The sequence below is a fragment of the Solenopsis invicta genome, chromosome 6 (genome assembly GCF_016802725.1).
Source record: "Solenopsis invicta isolate M01_SB chromosome 6, UNIL_Sinv_3.0, whole genome shotgun sequence".
Taxonomy (NCBI): domain Eukaryota; kingdom Metazoa; phylum Arthropoda; class Insecta; order Hymenoptera; family Formicidae; genus Solenopsis; species Solenopsis invicta.
In genome coordinates, this window is record NC_052669.1 from 21,376,278 (window position 1) to 21,403,379 (window position 27,102).

General features: G+C 32.0%; 2 protein-coding genes across 7 annotated transcripts; both read left to right on the forward strand.

Annotated features, from left to right (window-relative positions):
- The first annotated feature begins 300 nt into the window (after nt 1-300).
- On the forward strand, nt 301-14,121 carry LOC105203803 (glutaminase liver isoform, mitochondrial). Of its 4 annotated transcripts, none has more exons than XM_039450457.1 (13): nt 301-485; nt 746-860; nt 3,477-3,574; nt 4,687-4,767; nt 6,618-6,717; nt 6,814-6,959; nt 7,449-7,822; nt 8,027-8,307; nt 8,632-8,808; nt 9,402-9,562; nt 9,896-10,021; nt 10,225-10,365; nt 10,807-14,121. In XM_039450457.1, the coding sequence occupies exons 2-13, from the start codon at nt 786-788 to the stop codon at nt 10,979-10,981; spliced, it is 1,935 nt and encodes a 644-aa protein (XP_039306391.1). In that variant the 5' UTR covers nt 301-485; nt 746-785; the 3' UTR covers nt 10,982-14,121. The 4 variants fall into 4 exon arrangements, with proteins under 4 accessions (XP_039306391.1, XP_011171015.1, XP_011171016.1 ...); XM_011172713.3 differs by lacking the exon at nt 4,687-4,767 and adding an exon at nt 6,145-6,180 and having other exon boundaries at nt 302-485; XM_011172714.3 differs by lacking the exon at nt 4,687-4,767 and having other exon boundaries at nt 302-860.
- Nucleotides 14,122-20,040: 5,919 nt separating this feature from the next.
- LOC105203805 (uncharacterized PE-PGRS family protein PE_PGRS54) lies at nt 20,041-26,567 on the forward strand. Of its 3 annotated transcripts, none has more exons than XM_026135239.2 (5): nt 20,041-20,238; nt 20,620-20,913; nt 21,859-22,431; nt 23,170-24,822; nt 25,433-26,011. In XM_026135239.2, exons 1-5 carry the CDS (start codon nt 20,169-20,171, stop codon nt 25,507-25,509), a joined length of 2,667 nt encoding a protein of 888 aa, XP_025991024.2. In that variant the 5' UTR covers nt 20,041-20,168; the 3' UTR covers nt 25,510-26,011. The 3 variants fall into 3 exon arrangements, with proteins under 3 accessions (XP_025991024.2, XP_025991023.2, XP_025991025.2); XM_026135238.2 differs by having other exon boundaries at nt 20,042-20,238; nt 25,525-26,567; XM_026135240.2 differs by lacking the exon at nt 21,859-22,431 and having other exon boundaries at nt 20,043-20,238; nt 25,525-26,567.
- The last annotated feature ends 535 nt before the right edge of the window (nt 26,568-27,102 follow it).

Consider the following 27,102-nt stretch of genomic DNA (forward strand, 5'->3'; position numbering starts at 1 on the left):
TAATATAATAATTATAACATTAACATATTATATATATTAAATAAAATAGTTTGTTAGGCAATACGTGACACAAATAAATATAGGTAATCAATGCATATGATGTGTGCCAAAATTATTTCTCAAGTGTTCTCAGGCAAGCCGATTTTTTCAAGATAACATTTTGTTTCCCGGATAATTCTCATTGTACATCGATCAACATACTAATGACATATTCTGCGTCAGCTGTCGCAAAATTTTGTATCAACCCTAAATCGCGCATGTCCCGCCGGCCGGCCTTCCTTGCCTTCTCCACGACCCTCGGAGCAGTCAGGGGCAGTAGAGGCTGGCCGCCGGGACGCCGAGGGTCGTCTTTCGCCGGCGACGTCGTTGTCGCAGGCAAAAGTGCGACGGCTAATCAATTCGCGAACGAGAGTTTATTAAGCGATTAGATCTTTGACTCGAGAAATTTGTATACTCGAAGTATGGATCGAATAGTGTAGAAACAAGTGAGCATCTTGCGTTTTAAAGTGCGAAGTGGTGGATGTCGTCTACTCGTTTGCGATATCGATTAGAAAATTTGAGCTCTCGAAAAGCAGAATTTATTTGGCTATTATTTCACGTGCGAGATCCAGACTGCAAATTGAAACGTCTTGCTGTCAAACGGGGCAGTTCGATTATTTCTTTTCGCCTTTTTGTTTACAATTTTTCGAATTATTATGAAATAACTGCGATCGCTTTAAATTGGTGTTATCCTAATAAATTGTAGGGAATTGTCAGTGAGGAAGATTTTGATATTGAGGGAAGTGATGCAAGGTGCAAAAATGCTGAAGCTCGTGAGAATCGGGGCGAACGGACTCAGAAGATTGCACACCACTGGCAAGGTAAGATATTTCACGTAAAAAAAATAGGAAAGGTCTAAAGGTGAGTCGTCAGAACAACGGGAATTCGCGAGTGTTCCAAAATAGTTGCACAAACGGCAATAGGAGATAAATATTAAACATGGCGTTTATGGAAGTGTTACGCAACAATGGGGATGTATCTAAAACTCGACTTTAACGCATTCATTAAGCTACGTTAGATCTATTCATTATGTTGTAATTCATATGTGCGCCCTTAAGGTATGTCAAAGAGAAAGGCTACTGATTCTCGTCGATTGCAACCACGTGGGCGGCGGCAATGGCCTATATCGGTGACAAAAATACTTTGACATGCAGCTCGCATACGTCTGTTATGCCAACGAGATGCTCGAATTAGACTATTGCGGTTAATAGCTCGTTCTCGATAAATCGCCTTTAATTATTGAGAGTAATATAATTAATATGTACTACAATTATATTTAGTTGGTCGTTTTATCATATTTTTAACTAACATATTATATTGGTTAATATATTATAAATATTTAATTTAAATTATGTGCTTAACAATTTAATAAGTATGTCTTGAAAATTATAAACAACTGTTATTTATTTATTTACCTACCGGGATTGTTAAGATACACTTTATTATTAATGAAACATTTTTATCACTGTCGTATGCGCAAGATATGAGAGGTTTATAGTCATGTATCGATTACGTAATAAGACGTGTGCGGTGAGAGTAACCTTTCAGAGATGAATCTCGCTCTTTAATCTAGTCAGACTTTCAATTTTCATTACGCCTATACGAAAAGCCTAAACGTAATCCTACTGATCTGAATTAAAGTACACGTGGTAGGCTTCCGCTCAGAGTACTATAATGTTGATTCATAGCAGGATCAATACAGAGCTGCCTAGCAACCAGCACAATCCCTCTACGCGACCATCTCAAAAAGCTTATAAATCAGGAACTGTTTCAAATAATTTTTTTTAATAATAAGGAGAAACTGCTGTATAATCTTCTAGCGATACATGTATTTTAATATATGGACAATTTCATTGTAAAATCCAAATTTGTTTAAGGAAAATAACAGTATTAAATTAAGAGCGTAATTTTTTTTATTATAAATTGGGTCATATATTTAGCAATTATTTGCACGTTTGGAATTGTTTAATTAATGTTAACAAATTACATATGTGTTGTGTATCAATCCTTGATATTTAGAAGAGAAGGTTGTATTACGGTTATACAATACATTGACAGTTTATACAATATTGTTATTGTATAACATATTAATGGATAACCAATAAAAATCAATATTTTAATAAATCGAAAACTTAATGATTACATTCATCGAACTATTCTTTAATAGATTTTAGGCATAAATATGTTAGAATTCAATGTTCTAACATATTTATTATATTGAACGTCATTTTTTAAAAATGTAGCTACACTGCACAATGAGTTGAAAAACAACGCATAAATAAATTAAAAGAATTATTTTAATTAAAAACACAGTGTTTTGTTATAAAATTATATATCTATTTATACAAAATAAAAAGAGAATATTACAGAATATGTGCAAACGTATGTACATATAAGACTTTTGCATTTGTTCAAAGACTATATAATAAACTATACTGCAGTACTGAAAATCTATAATACATGTAATGTAAACTAAAGATTAGTAAAATTACAATCAACTTATCGAACAATTACTTCGATGAAAAAACTTCGAAAATAAAGCTATGTTAAGCCAGTTGAGACAATAGTACACTTACGGAGCTAAGATTGGCAAAATATTATGTTATTGTTTAACTTTGCATAATTCTAAATGCGTATAGTCAAATAGAAAGTTAAAGAAACATATATTCGTGTAATAATACACTCAAATTTAAAAAGAATGGGGAAGTACGTGTAATTAAATGTTGATATCTACCTAAGAAAAGTTTCGAAATATTTGGAAGTAAAAATGCCTTATAACAAATGTCGGCTATTGTGTATTGGCATATTAGCGCTACTACATAACAGCAGGATACTAAACAAATGATTCTACAATTACTGGAATTCGTCGTCTAATAATGAAGATAATATGAGTGATCATAATATTTACACGGTTCATAATACCATTTTTTGCTCTATTATAGAAGATTAATATAATTTTCGATTATTTAAAAAAATTGAGATAATTGTTAAAATGTAAATAAAAATTTTTATATCAACCTCAAAATTTTAAATATCTTTTAAAATTAATATAAAAAAAAGAAAAGTTTTATATAATATGTATTATTTCTTTTTTCATAAATTATACTTAAAATTTTTTTAATAACTTAAATTTTTATTTCAGTTTTGTGTGAAATAATGCTTTCTCATACATAAAATGAGAAAAATTTATAACGATCAGTTTGTTTATAAGAAAGGTTATAATATTATTAAATATTATAATGCTTAAAATAACATTTACTTTATTGAACACATTTTTTTTCAAATGTAGTGACAAATTTTTTGAAAATTTTTGAGCGTTTGATTTTGTTTAATATTTTAATATTATTAAAAAAATTCATTATTTAATTTTATACAATGAAAATAGTTACAATTTTTTTTTTTAATTGTTACCAAACAGAATATCTACGATTTTACAGAAACGTGCTACTGTACTACCGTCCACAAGACTCGGAATAGCAAAGTATCTAAATGCTACTTTCGGATCTGCAGCAAATTTAGAACATCCTCAGACACGGTAAGAAACATCCTTATAAAGTTAAGAATTGAACAAAAAGTGTAAAGAAGTATCATTAGACTGAAAAATATTTTTATAAACCATTTTTGCAGTAATAATAATTATAATATTAATTAAATAATAATTTTTCATACAAATATATAGAATAAGAATTTCTTTCAATGTATTCCTTTAATCGCGTACCACACGGTCGCTTGTAGATACATAAGTAATATAACATTAAAATGTAATTTGAACGCGAATGAATGAGTAATTATGACAAACTACAAACTCATACCAAGATACATCTATTGTCTAAATCGGAATCAATGTATTATTCACTGAAAGACTGGGAATTGTCTGATTTTAGTAACAGACACTCAAGAAAGGAACATATTTAATTTTAAAGCATTAAAATGTTTTACTTCTGTCTTTGTTTTGTAAATTCTTTAACATGTATAGTTTTAAACTGTGCTCAAATTTATAACACTAAAAAGTTTGAAAATAATTTTTTTAATAACTTTAATCGCGTTTTACTCTAGTTTGTCTAGTTCTAACTTTTACAACTAGAAATATAAAGTAAGTCTACATAAACGGATCTTATTGTTAGTGTTTCAAATCTAAACTCTTTAAAATTAAAATATCTTTAAATTAATTAGTACTTTTTTTAATGTATTTATAACTGTATCAGTGATAGTACATTGATTCGGATCAACAAAAATACCCTTTTCTTAATCAAAATTATTGAAAAACAGTCAATAGTCATTGTTATATTATAAGTATAACACTGTAAATCAGTAAGATCTTATTGATTCAGATTTAAAGAGTAGTAGTCGTTTTCCATAGGAAGCATAGTGATTGTCGTGCAATAAGTTTATTGATACGATATCGTGCATCGCAATTGACCATCGCAATTGATTAGGTCGAGCATCGTTATTTCGTTCTATCATTTAAAAGCGTTCAGCAACATACGATCTCTTAGATCGTGATGCAGTCTGTCGCTAAACTGGACCGGAGGGATTTCTTGGGCTCGTGAAATATATGTTATAAATTGCAAAATATTCTTAAAATGGTAAACTTTTTGTGATAATATTATTCCCTGATTTCTTCTACTCGGAGTTTTTCCAAATCAGAGCGATGGATGATTTCGAATTCAGTGGTCATTACTGCGACACGATCGGTGATTTTAAACAACTGCCGTTAAGAATGTTCCGGTAAGATTTTATACTTAAGAGATTATTTTATTCTTAATCTTTAATTAATGCTGTTATCCGATATTTGCTAGAATCAATTAGAATTTCGTAGCTTGATGAAAATATATATTTTAAATGTGTAAATTAATTCGATGTCATTAGTTTTTCTGTCAAATTTGCACCTATAATAAATACCAAACTTAAATTTAGAGTTTTCGTGATAGAGGAAGAGGGAGGGTGGATGAGTGGGAAATCGTCGAGGTATTTGTAAGCATCAAAATTATTAAATTAATTAATAGTTTAATTTTGTGATATTACATTTCTGAGTTTTTTTTTTGAGAGCCATGTTTGAAGTTCGGCAAGCATGCGACGCGCAATTTGGGAGAATTTTGTAAATATTTGTAAATTTACTTAGAAAATTATTATTGAGCACTAAGATCTGCTTTCGACCGGTATAGCCATTCTCGTTATATATTTAAATCTCGTGTTAAATTTTCTGTCTATCGACCAGCTGATCTCTTAAGCTCATCTTTGCTTTACTCAGAGCTTCCTGCTCCATCTCTAATCAACTCTAATGTACTAAGCAATTATTTGTTACCGGTTTCTGTTTGTTGCAATTGTTCGTTCTCGAATGCAAATTGTATGTAACTCCTCGCACCCAAGATGTCATCTGTTCCAATCTGACGTAAATGGCGATACTATTTTAAGACGTATTTTTGTCATCTTTGTGGGGGGTAAGGAAGGTTAAAAACTTGTTTTTTTTTCCTTCTAAGGTATTATAAAAACTCCGGTTGTTACTGCGACGGAGTGTTCTTGCAGCCAGTGAGCGAAACGTTCCTCACATTTTATCCAAAAAGTCAATTACACTTACTAACTTTTTTGAATTGTGTAATGTGAAAAAGCCTAATCGTGTTTTGTGGTGCGCGGCGAATCAAAATATTTGTCGATATCTGATTTAATTGATTTAATAGAAAAACACTATTTATCTAAATCTAATAAATAGAAGTAATAAATAAAACTTGAATAAAAAAAACTAAATAAAAATGTGTAATTTGACGCGACGTAAAAGTTTGTAATACCCGCGAGACATACAAATAATATGTTTGTTGGATTTTAATAATATAAAACAATTCACGAAATTTGAACAAAAGGTTTTTTGAAGTGCGACAATCACTATGCCTTACATCGAGTCAATCGATGGCGATTGCAAAGAAAACTCCAATCTCCAGTTGGCTAATATTACCGAAGATTACGCGATTAAATCGAAAATTGCGTGTTCGATCTGGGTGGAGAAGAAAAATGATCGGTCCACTCGGATGTTGGCGCGCTTTCTTAGGTAACAATCGCATTAACAATTATTATTGTCATCACTAATGCTTGTTTTGCGTTTCGTTACAGCGAATACAGCTTCATTCATGACAGCCACTATATGTAGTGAGTACTATGCGCTACATTAATGCATGGCGTGTTATGAATAACTCATTAACAGCATACCATTTAATATTCTGTGCCACTTGGTTGATCGTGTCATTAGATGTAATGATTTCATGTCAAATTTTTCATTTATTGCTCATTGAAATAATCAATTCCGTCATTTTGTTTATTTCAATGCATGCTGAATTTTATATTTAAAACAAACGGTGATTATAAATGGAAGATAAAATACATTTATTTTATAGTTTTTAAGTTATTGTAGAATGACTTATACGATAATAATATCTTATTTTATGTACATGGTTTTACTTATTAGTAAAAATATAGAAGAAAGTTAGTTGTGAGAAAAATATCTGTTGATTATATAACTAAATTCTTTGTAAACGCATTATTTTTATTACTATTTAATAATTATATTTTTAACATTTTTTTTACAGCACTCGAGATCAAGATCAAGCAACAAACGCCGAAGATGTTTTATTTGACATGTTCAAGAAGGAGGAGACTGGTCTCGTATCAGTGGGAGAGTTTTTAGCTGTATGTGTGATAAAATAATGAATTTCTTCATAGGAAACAATGTTCGTGAAATAAATCTGAAACAATAAAAATTAATATTTCTATTAATTTGTTAAGGCTTTAAGGATAACCGGATTACGAAAGACTGATCCTCGACTTCAAGAATTTATAGACAATCTTAAGAAAGAGCACGTTAATAATTGCGATCGTACTAAGGCTATATCACACGAAACACAAAAGTTAGATAGAGAACAATTCAGAAGGTGAGCTTATAACGTCAAACAATAACTCAAATATATTACAGAGAGAAATGTATGTTTCTTCAGATTTAACAAATTTTCTTAAAATCACAAATAAATTAAATAGAATTAAAGAAAAAAAATATTATTAAGTGGTTTTCATTCACAGTTCAAGTATTTTATATTTAATATAAAACATTAGATTAAATGTTACGTTATATCATCGTTTAAATATTAGTACGGTATTTAATATATTTTATTGTATAATATCTATTATATTAAATATCAAATTTACACTTGAACGTAAAATTATTTTAATACCTCTGGATATGCTTTTTATATGTTAACTTTAATTTTTTATGTATATTATAATGTTTAAATATTTGCAAATTTCAATTTAACTAATACATTTTTCTAAATTTCAGATATAATCTAATAATAAAGAAAAAAAGCTTAATATATAAGTATCTTCAGTAAATATCGTTTTTAATGTGACGCTTCTTCTTTTTTCAGGATTATAAATCCCAATATTGTTCTGATCTCGCGAGCGTTCAGGCATCAGTTCATAATTCCCGACTGGTCAGGTTTTACAAAGCACATCGAGGACTTTTATTGGAAATGCAAAACGAACACCGAGGGCAAGGTCGCTTCTTATATACCGCAGTTAGCCAAGATGAATCCGGAATATTGGGGCGTATCCGTATGCACTATCGACGGCCAGCGATTCAGCATCGGAGATACCTCAATACCGTTCACCCTTCAAAGCTGCAGCAAACCTTTGACCTATGCGATAGCCTTGGACAGGCTGGGTCAGGAAATGGTGCATCAATACGTTGGTCAAGAGCCGTCCGGTAGAAATTTCAACGAGCTCGTGCTCGATTATAGTAGTAAGCGTTATTTCATAATTATTTAATAAATGCAATGATGAATAATAGTGAAGAAGATAATTTAGAAATTTAATAATTAAATTATTGTAAATTGGATTAAAAGTTATATAGGAAAAAATCAACAAGTGTAGAAGTAATAATCGGACTTTAATGTTTTTTCTTTTGCTTCATTACAATTTCTGATGCACGTGAATATCTTTATAGAGAAGCCACACAATCCGATGATCAATGCCGGCGCGATATTAATTTGCTCGCTTCTGAAAACGTTAGTCAAGCCGGAAATGGGCCTGGCAGAGAAATTTGACTTCGCAATGAATTGTTTCAAAAAATTGGCCGGTGGTGAAAATCTTGGATTTAACAACGCCGTCTTCCTGTCGGAGCGAGAGGCGGCCGATCGAAATTACGCTTTAGGATTTTATATGAGAGAGCACAAATGTTATCCGGACAAGACAAATCTGCAGGAAGTTATGGATTTTTATTTTCAGGTAAATATTTTTTCTTTATGTAATTTTATTAAAACGATCTAAATAAAAAATATTGCTTTTTTTTAATTATTACAAATAAAAATTGAGATTAAAAAAATTTTACAAATATAGAATATAACAACATATTCGATATTTTTTTTTACAGAAACCCAAGTTTTTTTTAAGCGCGGCATTTTAATGTATTTTAGTACAATTTGTGGTATATCTTTCAATTTCACGTGTCTAGTGAAGTACCAGAATAATCACCTCTATATCTATTTCTATTTCGGCAACGACTCGTGCGTACGCAATGCTCTGACAATGATTTTTATTTTTATTGGCAAGTGCTGCGCCATGGAAGCGAATTGCGAGACGATGTCTGTAATGGCAGCTACCCTAGCAAACGGTGGTATATGTCCGATTACCGAGGAGAAGGTTCTAAAACCAGATAGCGTTCGTGATGTTTTGAGTCTAATGCACAGCTGCGGCATGTACGACTATAGTGGACAATTCGCGTTCAAAGTGAGTTAATAAAGATAAAAGTATACCGAATAATATTTGCAGAAATGTAAATATTATATTGTTCAAAGAACATTTACTGATAAGCATTTTTTTTTATTTCTCTTTACATAATTTTTTTAAAATTATACAGTTTTATAACGTTTTAGAAAATTTTTTAGATTTTTTATGAATTAGAACACTTTAGAAATGTTAACAAGGTGTTATAGCTTATTTAGAATTCCTTGTATATGTGATTTTTGAAATATTGTAAGATTTGACACTTTATAATTTCAGAACAAAACTTATAAAATTTAAAAAAGTTACTTTATTTCAGAAATGTGGCAATGATGCCAATCAGAACTCTTTTCCTTCAAAAGAATTGTAAAATTAAATTTACAATTAATTATAAAATTAAAATGCACATATATATTTCTGGAATCCATAACTGGCAATCATATTTTCTTATTTATTATAATTTAGTATAATAATTACCTGTTTGTTTTATTGATATATCAACATAACTTGCAATTTAGTACAGATAGTTTATCTGTTGCCACTAATTGATGTAAAACTAAATAGAAATTAATGTATTGAAGAACGTTGTTTCGTTTTAGGTTGGCATACCGGCAAAATCCGGTGTGTCGGGAAGCCTTCTCGTGGTAATTCCAAATGTCATGGGAATTTGCACGTGGTCCCCACCTTTAGATCCGCTTGGTAATTCCTGTCGCGGTGTGCAATTCTGCGAAGAACTCGTGCGCGAATTTAACTTTCACAGGTGAAGATATAATTAATCGAAAACATCAAATTGTTTACCTAAAAAAGAACAACGAAAACTTGCCAACAAATATAAAAAATGATTTCTAGTTTTTTAAATCGTTTTTTTTTTTTTTTAATTAAGTACTTGGCATGATTTAAAATTTGAATATATCGTACAGGTGTTTTCATTATCATGGAATACTATTTTTAAATTTATTTTAGTTTTTGTTCCTTGTAATTTATGGCATCGGTTGCAGACGTTATACGATCGAGATTACAGAACTCAATTCTATTTCTTTGTCTTGTTTTTCTCGTGTTGCTACTAATTCAACATATTTCACACTGATTATAGGTATGATAATCTAAAGCATGCGACAAACAAGAGAGATCCTAGACGGCACAAATACGAAACGAAAGGCCTCTCGATTGTTAATCTTTTGTTCAGCGCTGCCAGTGGTGACGTCACAGCGATGAGAAGGTGAAATACTCTTTTAAAAACCTGTTTAATAAAGATTCATGCGCGCGGACTTGGATTGCAAGTATTTTTAATATCAAATAATGTTTCTGTAGTTGAGAGAGTATTGCGCAAAGTATCAACGATGAAGTTTAGCGGAGGTGAAGCAGTATTAGAAGATTGTAATTATCTTAGTTTTGATCGTTATCGAACATTTGTAATTTCAGACACCGATTGAGTGGGATGGACATGACATTGTCGGATTACGACGGCAGAACAGCGTTGCACTTGGCCGCCAGCGAAGGCCATCTAGATTGCGTCGAGTTTTTGATCGAGCATTGCGGAGTTCCACATGATCCCAAGGACAGGTACGACTTGAGCAACGTCTCAAGATCAAGTTGCAAAATTATTTTAACAATTTAGTACTCTGTTAACGAATTTTTCAAGATTACAAACAATTGATTTATTAAGATCGTATTAAAGCATATTTTTTGATTTGTTTATATAGAATAAAGAAAATTATATACTTGTACTTTTTTCTTTTTATTTATAAATTATTTAATATATTTAAAGTTAATGTTTACTGAATTGCTTAATTCTTTTTTGTGTTTCTTTCTTTTTTTATAATTAAAAAAAAATTATTTTTAGAAGTAATAACTTTTATAATTCTCTATTTTTATTCCATAGGTCTTAATATTTTTTAATTAATGATCCTAGTAGACTAGATAAAAGAAAATTGCATGTGATGGCTTTGACAAAGAATTATCTTTCTCACATCAGTTGAATTTAAAGAGATATCATATTTTTAGATGGGGTAAACGACCAGTCGACGAAGCTGAGACTTTCGGGCATATGCAGGTGGTGGAGTACTTGAACAATTACGATCTTGTCCGTAAGACCGAGTTAGAGAATAAGCAGAACGAATGTATCGATGACGATAACGACACGTGTCGCAAACCGCCGGAAACGGCGGTGCACTCGTGAACAATAGGCAATGACGAATTTACGTAAAACTGGAGTGAGTCGTGGGCAGGATGGGAACGAGGACTTATATGAAAGCTGATGAGAGGAAGAAGGGAGATAACGTATCGATCGTAATAGTAGAACAAGGTCGCAAAAATGTTTTAAAAAATTTGTATTCTATTTAATGAGAGTATTTTTCAATATTATATTATATTTGAATAGAGTACACACACACACACACACACACACACACACACACACACGACACATATGACACGATATAAAATTATTCCATAATTATTTGTATTATGTAATAATTATATACAATTAGTGATAATTCTTTAATATGAAAGAATTTACATGAGTCACAAACGGACAATAACGGAGAACAATAATTTTATCTTTTTTTTTTTTTTTTGAACGCGTGATCTCGTTCCGCTTACGCGCGATGTAGTTATCTCATTGTCGACATTGAGCAACAACACTTTATATTAAAAGAATAACTGTGATTAATGTTATGTACGTCTTTTTTCCATGATTTTAGTTTAGTATTGAAAAACCGTAATGAAGCTCGTTTCATTACTTCATTAATTTATATTTTACTTATACCTTGCATCTTCTACTATCGATTATTGCCTATACTTTTTTTTAAGATACACTTATATTTTTTCATATTTTGAATGTAAATGCGATAGAAAATTCCAATTTACATATCGAAAAAAGTACAAACCAAGTGTCCGATTCTTAAATGTTTAAAGTATTTTTTGTTCAGTCTTCAAGTTTGACAAAATATTTTTTTATGCCATTATTTAACATATGGGATAACAAAGGATAACATATTATACTACCAGTTAAAAGTTTGGAAACATTCAAAATTTTCGCACCTATCAAAAGTTAAGTATAAAAGAAGTTTAAAAAAATGTATTCAACGTGAATCAAATACATTATTACATTCTTTTTTCTTTCTTTTCTAGTTTCAAAGTTATAAAACATTTGACAAGAAATGAGTTTTTATACAAAAAGTTCGATTTTATTGTGAGAAATTATTGCACCAATTTTTTTTTAATTTAAAATTTTTCAGGTTTTAAACTCTTTTACTTTAAAAATATTTTATTCTTAATTTTTATCCTATGAATTGTTATCAAACTACAGTGTTTCAAAGTAAAAAAATATTGAAAAAATATTTTTTATTAATTTCATGTAATTTTGATACAAAATCTCGTAGGAAGAGCTATAATCAAAGCTGTATTATTTTTAAATTACATTTTCAAAAATTTTTTTATAATTTTTTTTCCAGGGATACTTTTTGTAAAATTCGAGAAAATCGAGGGCGTTTCTAAAATGGTTGGTAGTGTATATAATAATTTTGAGTATATGAGTTTTTTTTTCAAAGTTTCTGATTATGTTACTTATTATTTTATATGAGATGTGACGGGACATAAGAATAAATTATCTTATTTCTTAAAAGTTAGCCTTAAAACGAGAAAATAAGATAAATATTTCGGGAATACATTTTTGCATTAATTTGTTTGATAATAACGCATTTTGCGCGACAAGACAGCAGAAAATGTTAATATAAAAAAAATTCTTTTGTTTGAAAGAAAGAATTCATATAAATTGAAAAATCTGAATAAACGTAACTGGTATAAAATGAATAAATAAGTTTATAACAGACATTCTGTTTAATATTTCCGTTTTTGTTCTAATTTTTCTTTCTTTTTCTGTAATTAAGACTATTTAGTTTAAATAATATAAAAATGGTAATTTTTTTTATTCAAGGTACTGACAATATTCGATATATTGTCTCGACACGGTGGCGCTTGTTATTCCTCTATTTAATTGTGAAAATAGTAATTCATATTTGTACAATGGCGCATAAATACATGGATAACGAGCTAATCGGGAAATACAGATGTTATCTCGTTGAAATTCTTCGTAACAAATCGCGTGAATCGCGTGTTAAACATATCTTTCTGAATGTTTTTTCCGTAGAGTTTTAGAGATTCTTCGAAGATATGAAATGTATGTATATCCGTCTTGGAGAGGAATATCTACTATTTCGCAAGCGTCCACTGCGAGAGAAACCTTATAAAAAAAATATCACTAACGTAATGTCTTAATATCTTAATGTTGCATTTCACAAACAACGACTCACTTTTCTTCTACGTTATTAATTTATAAAAAGAACTAAGTCTATATTAAAAATCAGTTATGTTTATCCTTCGTATTGACTGATTTTATCTATCGTTTGGAGAAGAGATAATCTGCGTAGATAATTTTTATGTCAGTGACATTGAAACGAATTAGGTATTGACGTGAGAATTACTATAATCTATTCTCCTCCGCATCTAATATCATCTACTATAATGCATAGAAATATATACATGTTGTTTCCATAGATAAATAGTTAAATGGACAATGCCAATTCCGAGTGCAATTATGTAACTATTTCTCGGTGTATGAGCGGGTACTCCGAGTATACCGCCATACTGTTGTTATTGAGCTATAAATGTGCCGACAAATGCAGAAAGGCTGGAAAAGTCAATTTTTCGCAAATGCGTCAACTAATGATTACGATTACGCTAACGTAGCGATCACATATATATATACATATATTCTACGTATGTTAGACAACTATTTTCGAATGAATTAGCTAGGATCGCTTTACATAGAGGAAAACCCGATCTTATATTTTCAGATAGACAAAGAAAACGACAATAATATTATTATGGTACGCGAGAATATAATTTTTTTTATGTGAGAGGTGAATATATGATTCCGTAATTTTTTGCCAATATAAGAACAGAATTCACGTAGCGTAAAATTATTTTGTAATCCATTTTAAGAGGTACATTGTTTTTTTTTTTACATGGTCTACTGGAAAGAATTAATTACAGTATTAATAGATTTGAGATAAGTTTCATGACAAAAAACCTTTTTGAGTACTTTTCTATGACCGCCATGTTAACATATGTATATGATGATTGCGCTGTGGTTTTTAATTAAACAATTGTTAAAAGATTTGACAATCTTAAGTTTCCTACTTCTAAAAAGATTTTATTTATAGTTGGTAAGTGGTTTGTGTAAAGTTTCAATCCAGATCAAGTATTACGTTTACCTCTGTACTTGTTCTGTCTACAAAATAAAGTATTAAATAAAAATTTTGTGTTTCTCTTTTCCATTTATTATTTTCGTTTTTTCTGATTTATCAAAATGCATAGACATGTTCTTAAAATCTAAAATTTTATACATGGTCAATTTCAAATTTTAATATTTCTACTTGAATTGTCTACTTTCTGTATCGGTTAAAACTTTGTTGAGATTCTTTTCTTTTCGCTCATTTTTGATCTCCTCGTCATTGTTTTTAAAAAGTTTGCCGTAAAATATATCTTGTGATTGCACTAAACATGTATAATTTCTTCTCCAAATCGTTCTTTTAAATATGGATTTGTTATGAATTTTTATATTTATTACGACAAAAATAATTTTTTATTTAGATTGCATATTGAAATAGAAGTTACAAATAGCAAAAAACAACTTAGCCCGATTAGATCGTTGATGGTACTAGCTTAACTTTTGTTTATTACTGTACGATTGACACGGCCTTTGGCCGATAAATCTTATCAATAACTTTTTTTAAGGAGATGAGTTAATTTCTTTTGTTTTTATCGAATAATTCGAAATCGAAGAATCACTAGCATCTTTAATATCCGCCGAATCTGCGAAGGTTTAAAACGTTAAATTTTAATATTTGATATCTCTATTAATTAATGACGAAAACGTTGTTCAAACGATCATAAAAGATGCAGAAAGCATATTTCCGTATTGTCGGAGAGATAACGGACGGATTGTCAAATAAACATTAAACAAGCTCCACACTCTCGTGATGTAATATCGTGGAGAAGCTTAGAAAGAAGTAATAAATAATAATACTGAAAAATGAAGATTGACGTCGACCTCGACATTGCGCGCAATATCAGTGATTTTATGCCGCTAATCAAACCCGTCATACGCGAGCTAATCTACGCAAAACAAGCGCGAATAATCGTTGCATTTTAGACAAGCCATACAAAACAAAACATTATACAAATGGTTGACAAGGTAAGATGCATTGAAGAAGATGTAATCACACATTATACTCAGGAACTCATTTAGTTGAATAAATAAAAAGAAATTTGATTGAAATAATTCTCTAAATCTGTTGGATATGAGTATACAAATGTTTTAGTTGATGCAACAAAACAATTGAGCTGAAAAACTTGATAATATTGGAATAAAAATTTAATGATAATATGATTTAATGAATAAAATTGTTTATTACAAAGCTATTTTTGGTTGGTATTTTGTGTAAATTTTATTCAAGAAAATTAAAATGATTATTTAATTAATTTTTTTTAATAATTATTAAAATGTAATGTGAGAAATAGTATTTTTTTCTGAATATTTTAAGTTTGAAATATTAATTCTAAAACGTTTAAAAATTTTTTAAATTTTTTATTCTGTAATTTCCAAAGAAAACTTATAAAATCTAGAGAAGTTTAAGACACTTTTGAAATTTAATAAAGTTCAAAATAAAAGATTCTTTAAAATATTTAAAATGTTTTTTTTATCAAAAATTTTATCATATTACTTTATACATAATTTCTGTAAATGGCGATGACATTAGTAACAGTTTAGATCTAAACAATGGATGATTAATGGTCTGCTACCCACGGGAATACATGAGTTACGTCATTATCTGTTGTATCGTCAAGTATAGTAAGTACCGGTGATATCGCAGTTAAATCACGTAAGGCAAATGGTTGGTTTTTCCTGACTGATACCAAATTTCGTTGCTCGGCTGAGCTGCACTGTAACAGGTGAGTCATTAGAAATACTCGAAGGTTTCTCGTTTTGCATTCATCGTGCTACTTTATTCCGTAATATTGGCATTCTATTCATTCGATCTTGATTCATTCATTGTATGAAGTTGATCTCCCTCCCGGAATCATTGCTTTTTTGTGTCATGTATTTTTCACAGCGTTAAATTACTAATTCCATCACTAATTAAAGTGTTTCTTGGATGTAAAAATTTATTGATTTTTATTGTCTTATCTATAATAAAAATAATTATTAGCGTGATTTCTAATAAAAACTTTTGTGGTTAAAAAAGTTAATACTTTAAAATTTAAAAATATAAATCAATTGATGAGTAACATTTAAATTAGTAGACATAATTTTTGAAAATTTATGTTTAATAATTGAATTTGTAATTTAAAGATAGTATAGAAATTAATTTATCTAAAGTATAAAATTATTTTATGATAGTCGTAATACGCCTAATTAATATTCATTGATATACAACAAAATACATAGAGGTTTTTTGTGCTAATAGTATTAATAAACAGAGTAAAACGTTTTTTTATATTTAGTATTTTAATTTATTATTTATATCTATTTCACAGAAATAATATACCATTAAATAAAACATTATTTTATTAAAAATACATATTTTGTTACATTAAACTGTATTGTGTGACAGAAAAAGACAAGCATGTTTAAGGTGGAAATGTCGTTCACTTCGTAATACAAGTTTGCCTCGGTCACATCATGGGAATTCCCCGATTATTGAAACTCACCTTGAATCTTTCATGGACCACTTGACACAAATTTACAATTTGATTTAAAGATTAGAAAGCTGTTAGCTGAAAATAAATTCAAGAATCAAGCAGCTCATTCATGTATATCAGCCATCATTATGATGACGCATTTGGGAATAACGAACTACTATCGCAAAGTGAAGATCAGGCGCCCATCACGAATATCAGTGTTTGTGCTTATGATTAACGACAAGGACGTATTATCGTCAAAGATAATTCTCCGTTTATTTTCCGGTTACTTGCGGATATACTGGGAACGAAATCGAGCTCCGTTTTCAATTAATTCTGAGTAACGCAGTTTTGTATTCGCGGTTAATGGATTCCCCATTTCTAATAGGGGAATCTGCAATCTATTATGTAAAAAAGTTATATATGTTAATTGATAACGGATTACATTAGAGGAAAATTCTCACGCTATCTTATTGTTTCGTTTATTTTTATTTCTAAGAAATTGGAACTTATATATTATATTATAAAACATAACATATTTTTAATATTATATATTTTAAATTTTATTTGGATTTACGTACGAACACAATTTGATTCAAATATGCAGAAGCAATAACTAAACGCTACGAAAAATAAAGTACATTTCTTTTTTTAATCTTTTCACAAAATGAGAAAAAAGTATTTTAATTTCCAGTTATAGAATCAGTTGAAATAAAATACGGTAATGTATAAAGAATGTGACAGACTTGAAGAATATATGTAAGCAAGTATAATATTGAACAATTAAATGAGGTATAACTGTAATCGATTGCAAATCACGACTTTTACCATTTTTGGGCGTTACCAGTTTTCTAGAAGCAGCTTTATTGATGGCCAGTCATTGAACCTGACCTTGAAGAACCGGAACGATACAGGTTTCGCAAGAAGCTTAAGAACAGAATCTACGAAATATCTTTATATTTGTAACTGGTTAAATCGGCTACTTCATGGCACCAGTTGATCGTAAATATTATTAATTATAAATAACAGGACTGGTGTTTGCTAAAAATAAACAATAGCACATAAGAATTATCTGAATTTATCTTTGCATTTAAAATAATTTTTTCTTCAAAATTATAATGTTACAAAGGAATTAATAAACAATAACAATCAAGTTTAAATATAAAGTATGATCAAATATTTAATTTTAACTTTAACAGAATAATTTAACAGAATAAAAGTTCGTTGTTTTTCCTGAAATGCGTTTCAATATTACATTTTATTTAATGTGTCATATATGTATAATTAATAGAATTGAAAAATTTTAGTTTCTCTGAAAATTTGCTTATGAGGTATTGAAGAAAAGAATCAAAACTTATAAGTATATTTTTATTAATATTTGTATAATTTATGATATCTTTTTGGACCTTTTTTAATTAAAATAAAAATTGTCTCTAATTTAATTTAAACAGAAAAAAAAACTCGTTAAAAAATTTTAATTATGTTAATATTTAAGAAACTGGAACGGAATTTATTCTTCGTTTTCAGCTCGTTATATTCTTTCCTTGACCTAATATAGATTTTTATTATCGAAGCCATCAAGATTTGTACGTCACAGCGAAAGAGAGTGTTACGAGGACTGCAACTTTTATTTCCTTTATTTTAAAAGATCAGCAAAAACGTTACTTCCGTTTTACATTTATTGGTTTTTCCCTTTATGACAACTCCTCTTTCATGTTCGCTTCTCGTGCAATTATCCTAATAATGATTATTAAATTTGATTTTTACGAACGCTTAGTAAGTATAAATATAAAATATAAAAAAAACATTAATTATTAATATTGTCGATTCTGTGAATTTCTTTCAATTACATACGACTACATTGCATATATACGATTTGTAATCTTTTTTTATTATAGATGCATGGACAGCACTTACATGGGCACGTATTTACGTTGGATGGTTATAATCATTTATGCTAATTTTGTGGAAAGACAGAGAAAAAAAGTAATGATTCTTCTTTTATAGCGTTGTTGCTTGTCTGTATTTATGAGCCAAATTTTTTTCGAGTTCTCCTTTGTTGCATTCACAAAATATTTCTCTTTCGAAAGAATCAATGTAACAAATACAATGGACAGTATTAGACTAGATTTTAAACAAAGTACGTTATATTCGAGATATCTTTAACTTAAAATCATATTTTATTTATTATCAAGAATGAAAGAGAGAATGACAAAGGCAGAGAGAAATTAAAATAATATATAAAGGCTAAGCTATAATAATCACAAATAATTAATAAATTATATCTTTTATTATATTTATTATATAGTGCTATAATAATTTTTAATGCTTTATTTAAGTGTGCTAATTTCTATGATAGAATGAAAATGTATATATTCGACATTATGTAAGTAATTATATGTATAAATGCAGTTTTTGTTAATTTTTCTTATATAATTAATGGAATAATTAAAATGTTTTCATAAGACTATATAGAAACTTGAATGCTTTTTATATAATTTTACATGTTGCTTAAATTTACGAAAATTATCATTATATATATATATATATTTTTTTTTGTGTGTTTATACATAGTAGTTATTGATCACAATCATCGATATAAAAAGAAGACAGAATTCAGTGAAAATTACATACATGTATGCGAGATTTCATCTTGCATTCGAGAAGTCATCTGACTGCTTAAAATGCAAATCACTTTGTCACACCGCTAAGACTGTTTGGGAATTAATATTTTTTCTTTGTATTGAATTTATATGCTTATGCAGAAGTTAAGAATATTGTAATGTAATGCCTTTATTTTGTGAAAAATAATATTCTCACTTTATAAAAGTGTTTGTAATTATTTTCTATATAAAAAGCTTCTAAACGTATTAAAAAAGATTTATTATAGTCACATTTATTTTAAAAATTAAGAAAGAGTTGTAAATAAGTCTTTAATAGCTTGTATTACTGTATTATCTATTTCTCTCTTTTTTTTGCAAAAGTTTTATTTATTTGTAATTAAAGCTAACATAAAATTTTTAAAACGCATTAGTTTTTATTGGACTGTTTTTGTTTATTAATCTTTCTTTAATCAACGGAAGAAAACTGGTATTAAAAACATATAAAATATTTTGTCGAAATGAGCGGATCTTGATAACGATTTAATGAATGACAATTGAGCGGTATAATTTTTGTCGTTTGATCAGTTTTTACCAATTATTCTCAAAATCTTTGGTATTTAATATGTAACGACTATTATTTAAAATAGTATTAGCTCTTTAGAGAAAAAGAGAGAGAGAAAGAGTATGTTGCTTCCGAAACATAATGCTTCTAGGGATTGACGTAGGTTTCATGGAAATGAAAGAATGTAGGGAATCCTAAACAGAAGCCCTGATGATACCAGAGAACGCGATGATACCAGAGAACGCGATAAGAGAGAGAGAGAAAGAGAGGGTCAATTATTGTTCGACGTAAAATCCACGCGTGTGTCGTATATAAGATGTTGTCCTCGTGCGAGAGCTTCAGTCGCTCTTGACTCTTCGACCATCGAGATATCTCAAAGCGAGGCAGACAAAACAAAAAGGAATACTGTGCGGTGATAGCCGAATAATTATATAGTTGCAAAAGTGAAAATTGTAATGAAGTTATTTAGGTGTTTGGTGCCGGTGGTGCTCCTGCTGTCGATTAAGGACACCTCCGCGAGACCCGGTGAGTTTCAAATCAAAGGGGTATCTCTTTTCCTTTGACGAATTTTACGACGAATCGAGAGGAACGTTATTGCCATATTGTCCTCCAGATATTTATATAATGATGACATAATGTCTGACGTTTAAGAAGATTATGCCATACCGAAACGACTTTTGCTTTCTCGCGTAACAAAATCAAATTAAATGTCGACTTTTTACCTATAAATTGAAATATTTTTGACCTTACGAGGTAATAACAATAATAATAATTTTTAGAAGAATTAGTAGTGAAAGAGAAGAAACCGCAGATAGTATAGAAAAAAGTAATAGATAAGTAGTAGATAAGTTGTTATCTACAATTATTCAATACTTCCGATAATCTTATAATAATTAATTTGTGTAGGTGTGTTAGGCGATTTTATCAATGGACAGGTCGGCAGTTTGCTGGGAGTCTTGAAGCCCAAAGGTACTGGTGCTGAGGCTAGCAGCAATGCTCAGTCATTGGGAGGAAATTTGAATTTTGGACCTATCGGATTCAGCGGTGGAATCTCCTCGGCTTCGGCGTCAGCGAACAGCGGCGCCGGCGGCGGTCAAGCTTCAGCCAAAGCGGATGCTCAAGCTAATGGAGGGTACGGAGGATACGGTGGTGCGAACGCGAACGCCAACGCGCAAGCATCCGCCAACTCCAATGCACAAGGTAGGCTTTTGTATATATAGATAAAAACACACTTCTATAAGGTTAATAAATTTTTTGAAGCATGTGGATTAGTGGAATGCTATACCGATTAGAGTAACTCATTCTACGATTACAATCTACAAAAATTTTATTAAAATTCTAAATATTTCGAATATATTTATGCTAAGAAAAGTATTTTTTATTTGTATATTAGATCTTGATGATTATACAAAATTCAAATATTATAAAATTAAAAACAAAAGATTGAGGCTCCTATGAATAACAATTCAAATAAGGCAAGACGAGTTTAAAAGCTGTGCTGGGTGTTGTGCGCCGAAAACAAAAATAAATATCAAAATAAATAGTGTGAACGTTTCGACTTTCGATTCATCTCTGAACTTTGTGTTGTGACATTGGTATTATTGTCTAAGATAACGTTTTCGGAACTCACAGATTATGTTCCGAAAACGATGTCTCTCTTTCTTTCTCCTCGAGACTATTAGACTAAGGCGCTTTCCGACGTGTTTCGATCGTTACGTTTTTTAAGCTGATGTCACAGATTCTTATTGATTTGTACTGATAAAGACTGATTATTAAAAGTCGAAACGTTTATTTTGGTATTTGTTTTTGTTTTTGACGCACAACACCCAGCACGGCTCTTAAGTTTGTCTTGCCTTATTTAAATTGTCAAATATTATAATATATTTTAATATTACTTGATACATACTCATATATATGATATCATAGAAAAACTATTTCTTTTTAATAAGCTATTTTGACAAAAGTCTGATTTTTTTTCTATTTTGATAATTCCAGTTTTTTAAATGTTTGTAATTATTTTATTATTATCTAACAGTGAGACTTTCTTATTTAAACTTGTGCTTCAACTATTATTCTATTCATTATTATCATTAGTTGTATTAATCATCATTTTGACACATTAATAAATGACATCTTTTAACATAGGTTCTTTGGGAATTCTCGGGGGGTATAACGGCGGAAACAATGGTTATTACCCTAGCATTTCTCATCAACCAAATTATGGAAATTACGGTGGCTCTCAGTCCAGTGCTAACGCTAACGCGAATGCAAACGCGAATACCAACTCCATCGCCAATGGCAACGGCGGAGTGCATCCGGTTCGTCCCTCTTATTACCCTTCTGGATCGCAGATCGGTGGCAACGCTAACGCTAACGCCAACGCAAACGCGAACGCGGGTGCAAACGTTTTAAATAACGGCGGTCTGAATGTGGGACCCAACAAGTATCCTGGCGGAACAGGAGGAATAGATAGAATAGAAGTTATTCCTATAAACACGTTGCCGCTCTCTCGACCAAGCTCGCCTGTGGTCCATCCACACCCTCAGCGGCCTGGAATTGGTAAAGAAGACGTGATTGTCGTTGTTGAAACTCCGCAATATCCGCCGTATCATCGCGTGAATCCTCCTTCTCGGCACCATCATCATCAACCACATTATGGTGGTAAACCGAAGCAACAGCCAGTCGAGATCATCATCATCGAAGAGACTGGAAAGCCAGGTGATTCTTCATGATTGAACATACTTGAAAATCGTCGTGTGATCACCGAACCACTTGTTGACATTCTAATATGATAATTGATGACAGCTGCACTAATTGTTCTACACTGCTCTTTATGTAATTCTTGATGGAAGCCGTATCATAATTAATCGCTCCTTACTGTGTTACTTTTTATATATGTTTTATCATACAGGCGTGTGATGTTGGTAATTAACTGGTGACAGATGGAATTGTATAACGGCTATCCACGATACTTGTAAATAATTTGCGTACAACTAATTTATGTGTTTAAAGTGCACGTCGTTTCATGTACTCTTTGTTTCACCGTTCGGAGCACAGACCTTATATCGGACGGAAGTTGCATACAAGGACACGTAATCCGGAAGACATTTTCTACATTTGTATCATAGTCAAGTTTAAAATCTCAGTACATTTTTTAATGGAACATTCCTGGCAAACAGTGACAAAAACAAGGACCTTGCTGCTAATGCACTTTCGTTGTTTTCCTTATCATGACAAGCACTCTACTATAAATGGAAGGAAACATGAAACAAAGAATCTGACTGAGTTATGCGTGACTGAGACTGAGAGCACTTCGTAACTTTTGTGTCACGTGATAACTTAGTCTTCATGTATCTGTAACTGCATGTTCTTATACATAATATTGTCACATATCATGTTATCAGTTATATAAATGTGATAAAAAAAAATTAATGTTTTTAAAATATTTCTTTACAGCCAATGGCTATGGAAATGGCGGTATTCATGGAACGCAAGGATTTGAAGGCAATCCGTTTTTACACGGCGCGGGATCAAACGCTAACGCTAATGCCAATGCTAATGCTAATGCTCAGGCAGGTGCAGGCGGAAATAGCGGAGGTATCCTGGGAGGACAAGGTGGATATCAACAAGGTGGATATCATCAAGGTGGCGGTTACCCAACGGGATCAATACAAAAACCTTCGATCGATGGCATCAACAATCCTTTTTTACATCCAGGATCTGGTAATGCTGGTGCCAATGTCAATACTAATGCCAATGCCAATGCAAATGCTGGAGCCGGTGGAATTGGAGAAGAATTAGGCATAAATAATCCATTCCTTTCTACTGGTGGTATATCTCATAATACTGGAGAAGTAAACTATCAACCAGGAAGTCATTCTAAACCTTTTCCTACCACTTATCCGGGTCAATCTGGAGTAGGATTCCCGCACGGATCGGCAGGAACAAATGCTGGCGCCAACGCCAATGCTAATACCGGTGTTGGAGCTGGCGGTGTTGGAGGTTATCCCAAACCTCTTCCTACCACTTATCCGGGTCAATCTGGAGTAGGATTTCCGCACGGATCGGCAGGAACGAATACTGGCGCCAACGCCAATGCTAATACTGGTGTTGGAGCTGGCGGTGTTGGAGGTTATCCCAAACCTCTTCCTACCACTTATCCGGGTCAATCTGGAGTAGGATTTCCGCACGGATCGGCAGGAACGAATACTGGCGCCAACGCCAATGCTAATACTGGTGTTGGAGCTGGCGGTGTTGGAGGTTATCCCAAACCTTTTCCTACCACTTATCCGGGTCAATCTGGAGTAGGATTTCCGCACGGATCGGCAGGAATAAATGCTGGCACCAACGCTAATGGCAATATTGGTGTTGGAGCTGGAGGTGTTGGAGGTCATTCCAAACCTTTTCCTACCACCTATCCAGGTCAATCTGGAGTAGGATTCCCGCACGGATCGGCAGGAACGAATGCTGGCGCTAACGCCAATGCCAATGCCGGTGCTGGCAGTGTTGGAGATTACGGACCAGTCAAGCAAAGTCCGATAATTGGCTCCGGCGGACACATCGATGGATCTTCAGGAGGTGGTTATGGAAATCATGGATCCGGTCAGAATCTCGGTGGAAGCATAGGACAAGTAGGTCCGTCTGGTGCTAATGTTAACGCTGGTGGTATCTTAGGAGGATCCGACGAACATGGACTCATTCTTGGAGGATCTGGAGGTCACGGAGGCTCCGACGGACATGGACTCATTCTTGGAGGATCTGGAAGTCACGGAGGAAATGGCGGGGGTTCTTTCGATCAGAGCGGTGTATTTGGAAATGATGGTGCAAATATTAACGGCGGACACATTGGAGGTTCTTCCGGTGCCCATGCTAATGCAGATGCCAATGCTAACGCCAATGCCGGAGCTGGCGGGCATGGAACTGTCCTTGGGGGATTCGGCGGAGGCTCCTTAGGTGGTCAAGGCGGCAGTGGATGCAGCCAATGTGGATCTTCTGGGCTAAATCTCGGTGGATATAACGGAGGTTCTTCCGGCGCTAATGCTAATCATAATGCTAATATTCATGGAGGACACGGTAGTCAAGGCGATAACGTCGGATTAATCGGAGGAGGTATATATGTATTTTACATATAAATCTGGGTTTTGTGTGGTGTCCTGTACGATGAGCAATTCTAAAAAGAATTCACGCATGTAAATCTCAAAATTCAAGAATTAACGACACAAGCACGTATAAAATTTTTATAAAATTGGCAGCTTAAATAGTTACTATTTAATTAGGAGTTAGCATGACTTCCTTTGTTATGTAATGTCTTGTCGACGTATATCTTTGACACGTAATATCCTATTATATGTAAATATCCATCGTTCAGACAATCATCGAACAAATGATGTACCTATCCTTTAACAACCTCCAGTGCATAATTCACTCATTATACAAGAGACGGAAAAATTCTTCAGATACTCATATCATTGTCAATATTACGATCGAGCTCACGAAAACTAGTCGTCAACGTCATCGCAAATTAATCTTCAAGTCGCAGAATATCCAGTATTACATTCCTAGCTCCTTTGTTCATGAATATGAACGCCATCGGATGGAAAAGTGATAAAAGACTCATCCAGCACTCCGATGGGAAACCCGATCAGAAGGTCCTTTGTATTCATTTGTATTTGTGTATCCACCGATCGTAACAAAGCTTTTCGTGTTCGCTTTTCCACAGACCTAAGCCCCGAAGCCAAGGCGACGGCGTTGACCATGGCGGAGGCTGTGGCATCGGGACTGGTCGTAATTAAATAATTCGCTATCCCGCAGGCTCAAACGCAAACGCACAAGCGTCCTCCAACGCGATTGCATCCGGCGGTGGATCGGCATCAGCAAGCAGTAAATCATCGGCCGTCACTAATGGATCGGGATCCGCGAAAGCCGACGCGTCCAGCAGCGCATCCTCGGGCACGGAAATAGGATCGAAAAGTTCGGCGTCGAGTCATGCGTCGGCTTCATCCGATACCAGGGACATGCTGATCTTCAATTAAATATTGTGATACAACAAAGTGGACGACCGACGAGAAGTCACTCGACGAAGAGTCCCCTTGGCCATAAAAGCAACACAATACTCCGATATATATTTTGATGTTCCACAAGCGTAACCAGTGCAAATATGATATTGCCCAGTTTTAGAAAATTATAAATTACCTATTGATTAAAATTAAAGTACATATATCGTAAAACTGCCTATAAGAAAGAATACGTTTAAGCTTATAATCACGAGATATAAATATAAACACATTTTTAAGAACTATGATTGTAAATTATAATTTTTTCAGAAAAATTCAATTTTGGAAATGTACAAATAGTTTTTAGCATTAATTAGAAAACGTAAGGGCAAGTGTTTATTTGTATTCGTACTGTGAATCGCGTTGGAGGCAGATTGAACATTGTTTCTCTTCGAAGAAATGGGTAACTAATTGTAAGATTAAAATTAGAATTAATTAGACATTAGAATTTAAGATTTGAGAAAGATTTTTTGACTAAATACGGAAGTATAATCTATAGACAAAGCCCATCTCTCTCTTGAGTTGGTATAATGACGTATCTGCCTTAGACTAAAATATAAATTTTTATACTCATCCGAGACGTTCTAAGATCGGAATGATTTTAATACATATAGTATGATATATTATATTTAGACACCTAAAAGATCTTAAGTTAATACTCTCTTTATATTTATATGTACTTAAATTATATATAATTAACTGTGTGTAGATCCCTTCCTCTAAATACTGGATCTGTGATTTACATAAAACATGCCAATGAATATACAGCAATAAAGATATTATAAAAGTTTTTATTATAAATGTGATTAATCAAATTGAAAAATTCCAAAAAAATAGCTTTATATGATTTATCTGCTCTGCTTTCTCTCCTTTCTGTTTTATGCATATTTTCTTATTTTATGTTGCATCAATTCGGTCCAAGATATCTAGTGTTAACTACCGCTTCAGATCCCAAAGGATAAATGCGATCGCAAGGGAAATACTCGCCGATCAAGACGAGTGCATACGCCTTCGTGTATTTTTATGAAATCGGAGAATAACAGCGTTCGAAATTGGCACCGGCTACATCTTCTCTCTTTGTCTTTATTCTCACGATGGCAGGCGTCTTTGGAGTGTCGGAAACAACGGGGATAAAAACTCGTCGGACTTGTTCTGCGAGAGTATGAACGATGAAAACGGAAGAGAGGATTGCAAAGACGCAGAAAGAGAAAGAGAATATGAGAACAAGAAAGAGCGAGAGAGAGAGAGAAAGAGAAATAAAAAGAGATAGAGAGCGAAAAAGGAAATTAAAAAGAAAATTATGCTAAAAGAATCAATCGTGATATATATGATGTTC

What these genes read in the sequence shown, in the direction of transcription:
- LOC105203803 (XM_039450457.1), top strand. Translation starts at nt 786, where the DNA reads ATGCAAGGTGCAAAAATGCTGAAGCTCGTGAGAATCGGGGCGAACGGA. An exon ending in GATTGCACACCACTGGCAAG is followed by an intron (nt 861 to 3,476) that starts GTAAGATATTTC and finishes ACGATTTTACAG; the next exon opens with AAACGTGCTACTGTACTACC. An exon ending in TTAGAACATCCTCAGACACG is followed by an intron (nt 3,575 to 4,686) that starts GTAAGAAACATC and finishes TTTCCAAATCAG; the next exon opens with AGCGATGGATGATTTCGAAT.
- LOC105203805 (XM_026135238.2), top strand. Translation starts at nt 20,169, where the DNA reads ATGAAGTTATTTAGGTGTTTGGTGCCGGTGGTGCTCCTGCTGTCGATT. An exon ending in GGACACCTCCGCGAGACCCG is followed by an intron (nt 20,239 to 20,619) that starts GTGAGTTTCAAA and finishes TAATTTGTGTAG; the next exon opens with GTGTGTTAGGCGATTTTATC. An exon ending in CGCCAACTCCAATGCACAAG is followed by an intron (nt 20,914 to 21,858) that starts GTAGGCTTTTGT and finishes CTTTTAACATAG; the next exon opens with GTTCTTTGGGAATTCTCGGG.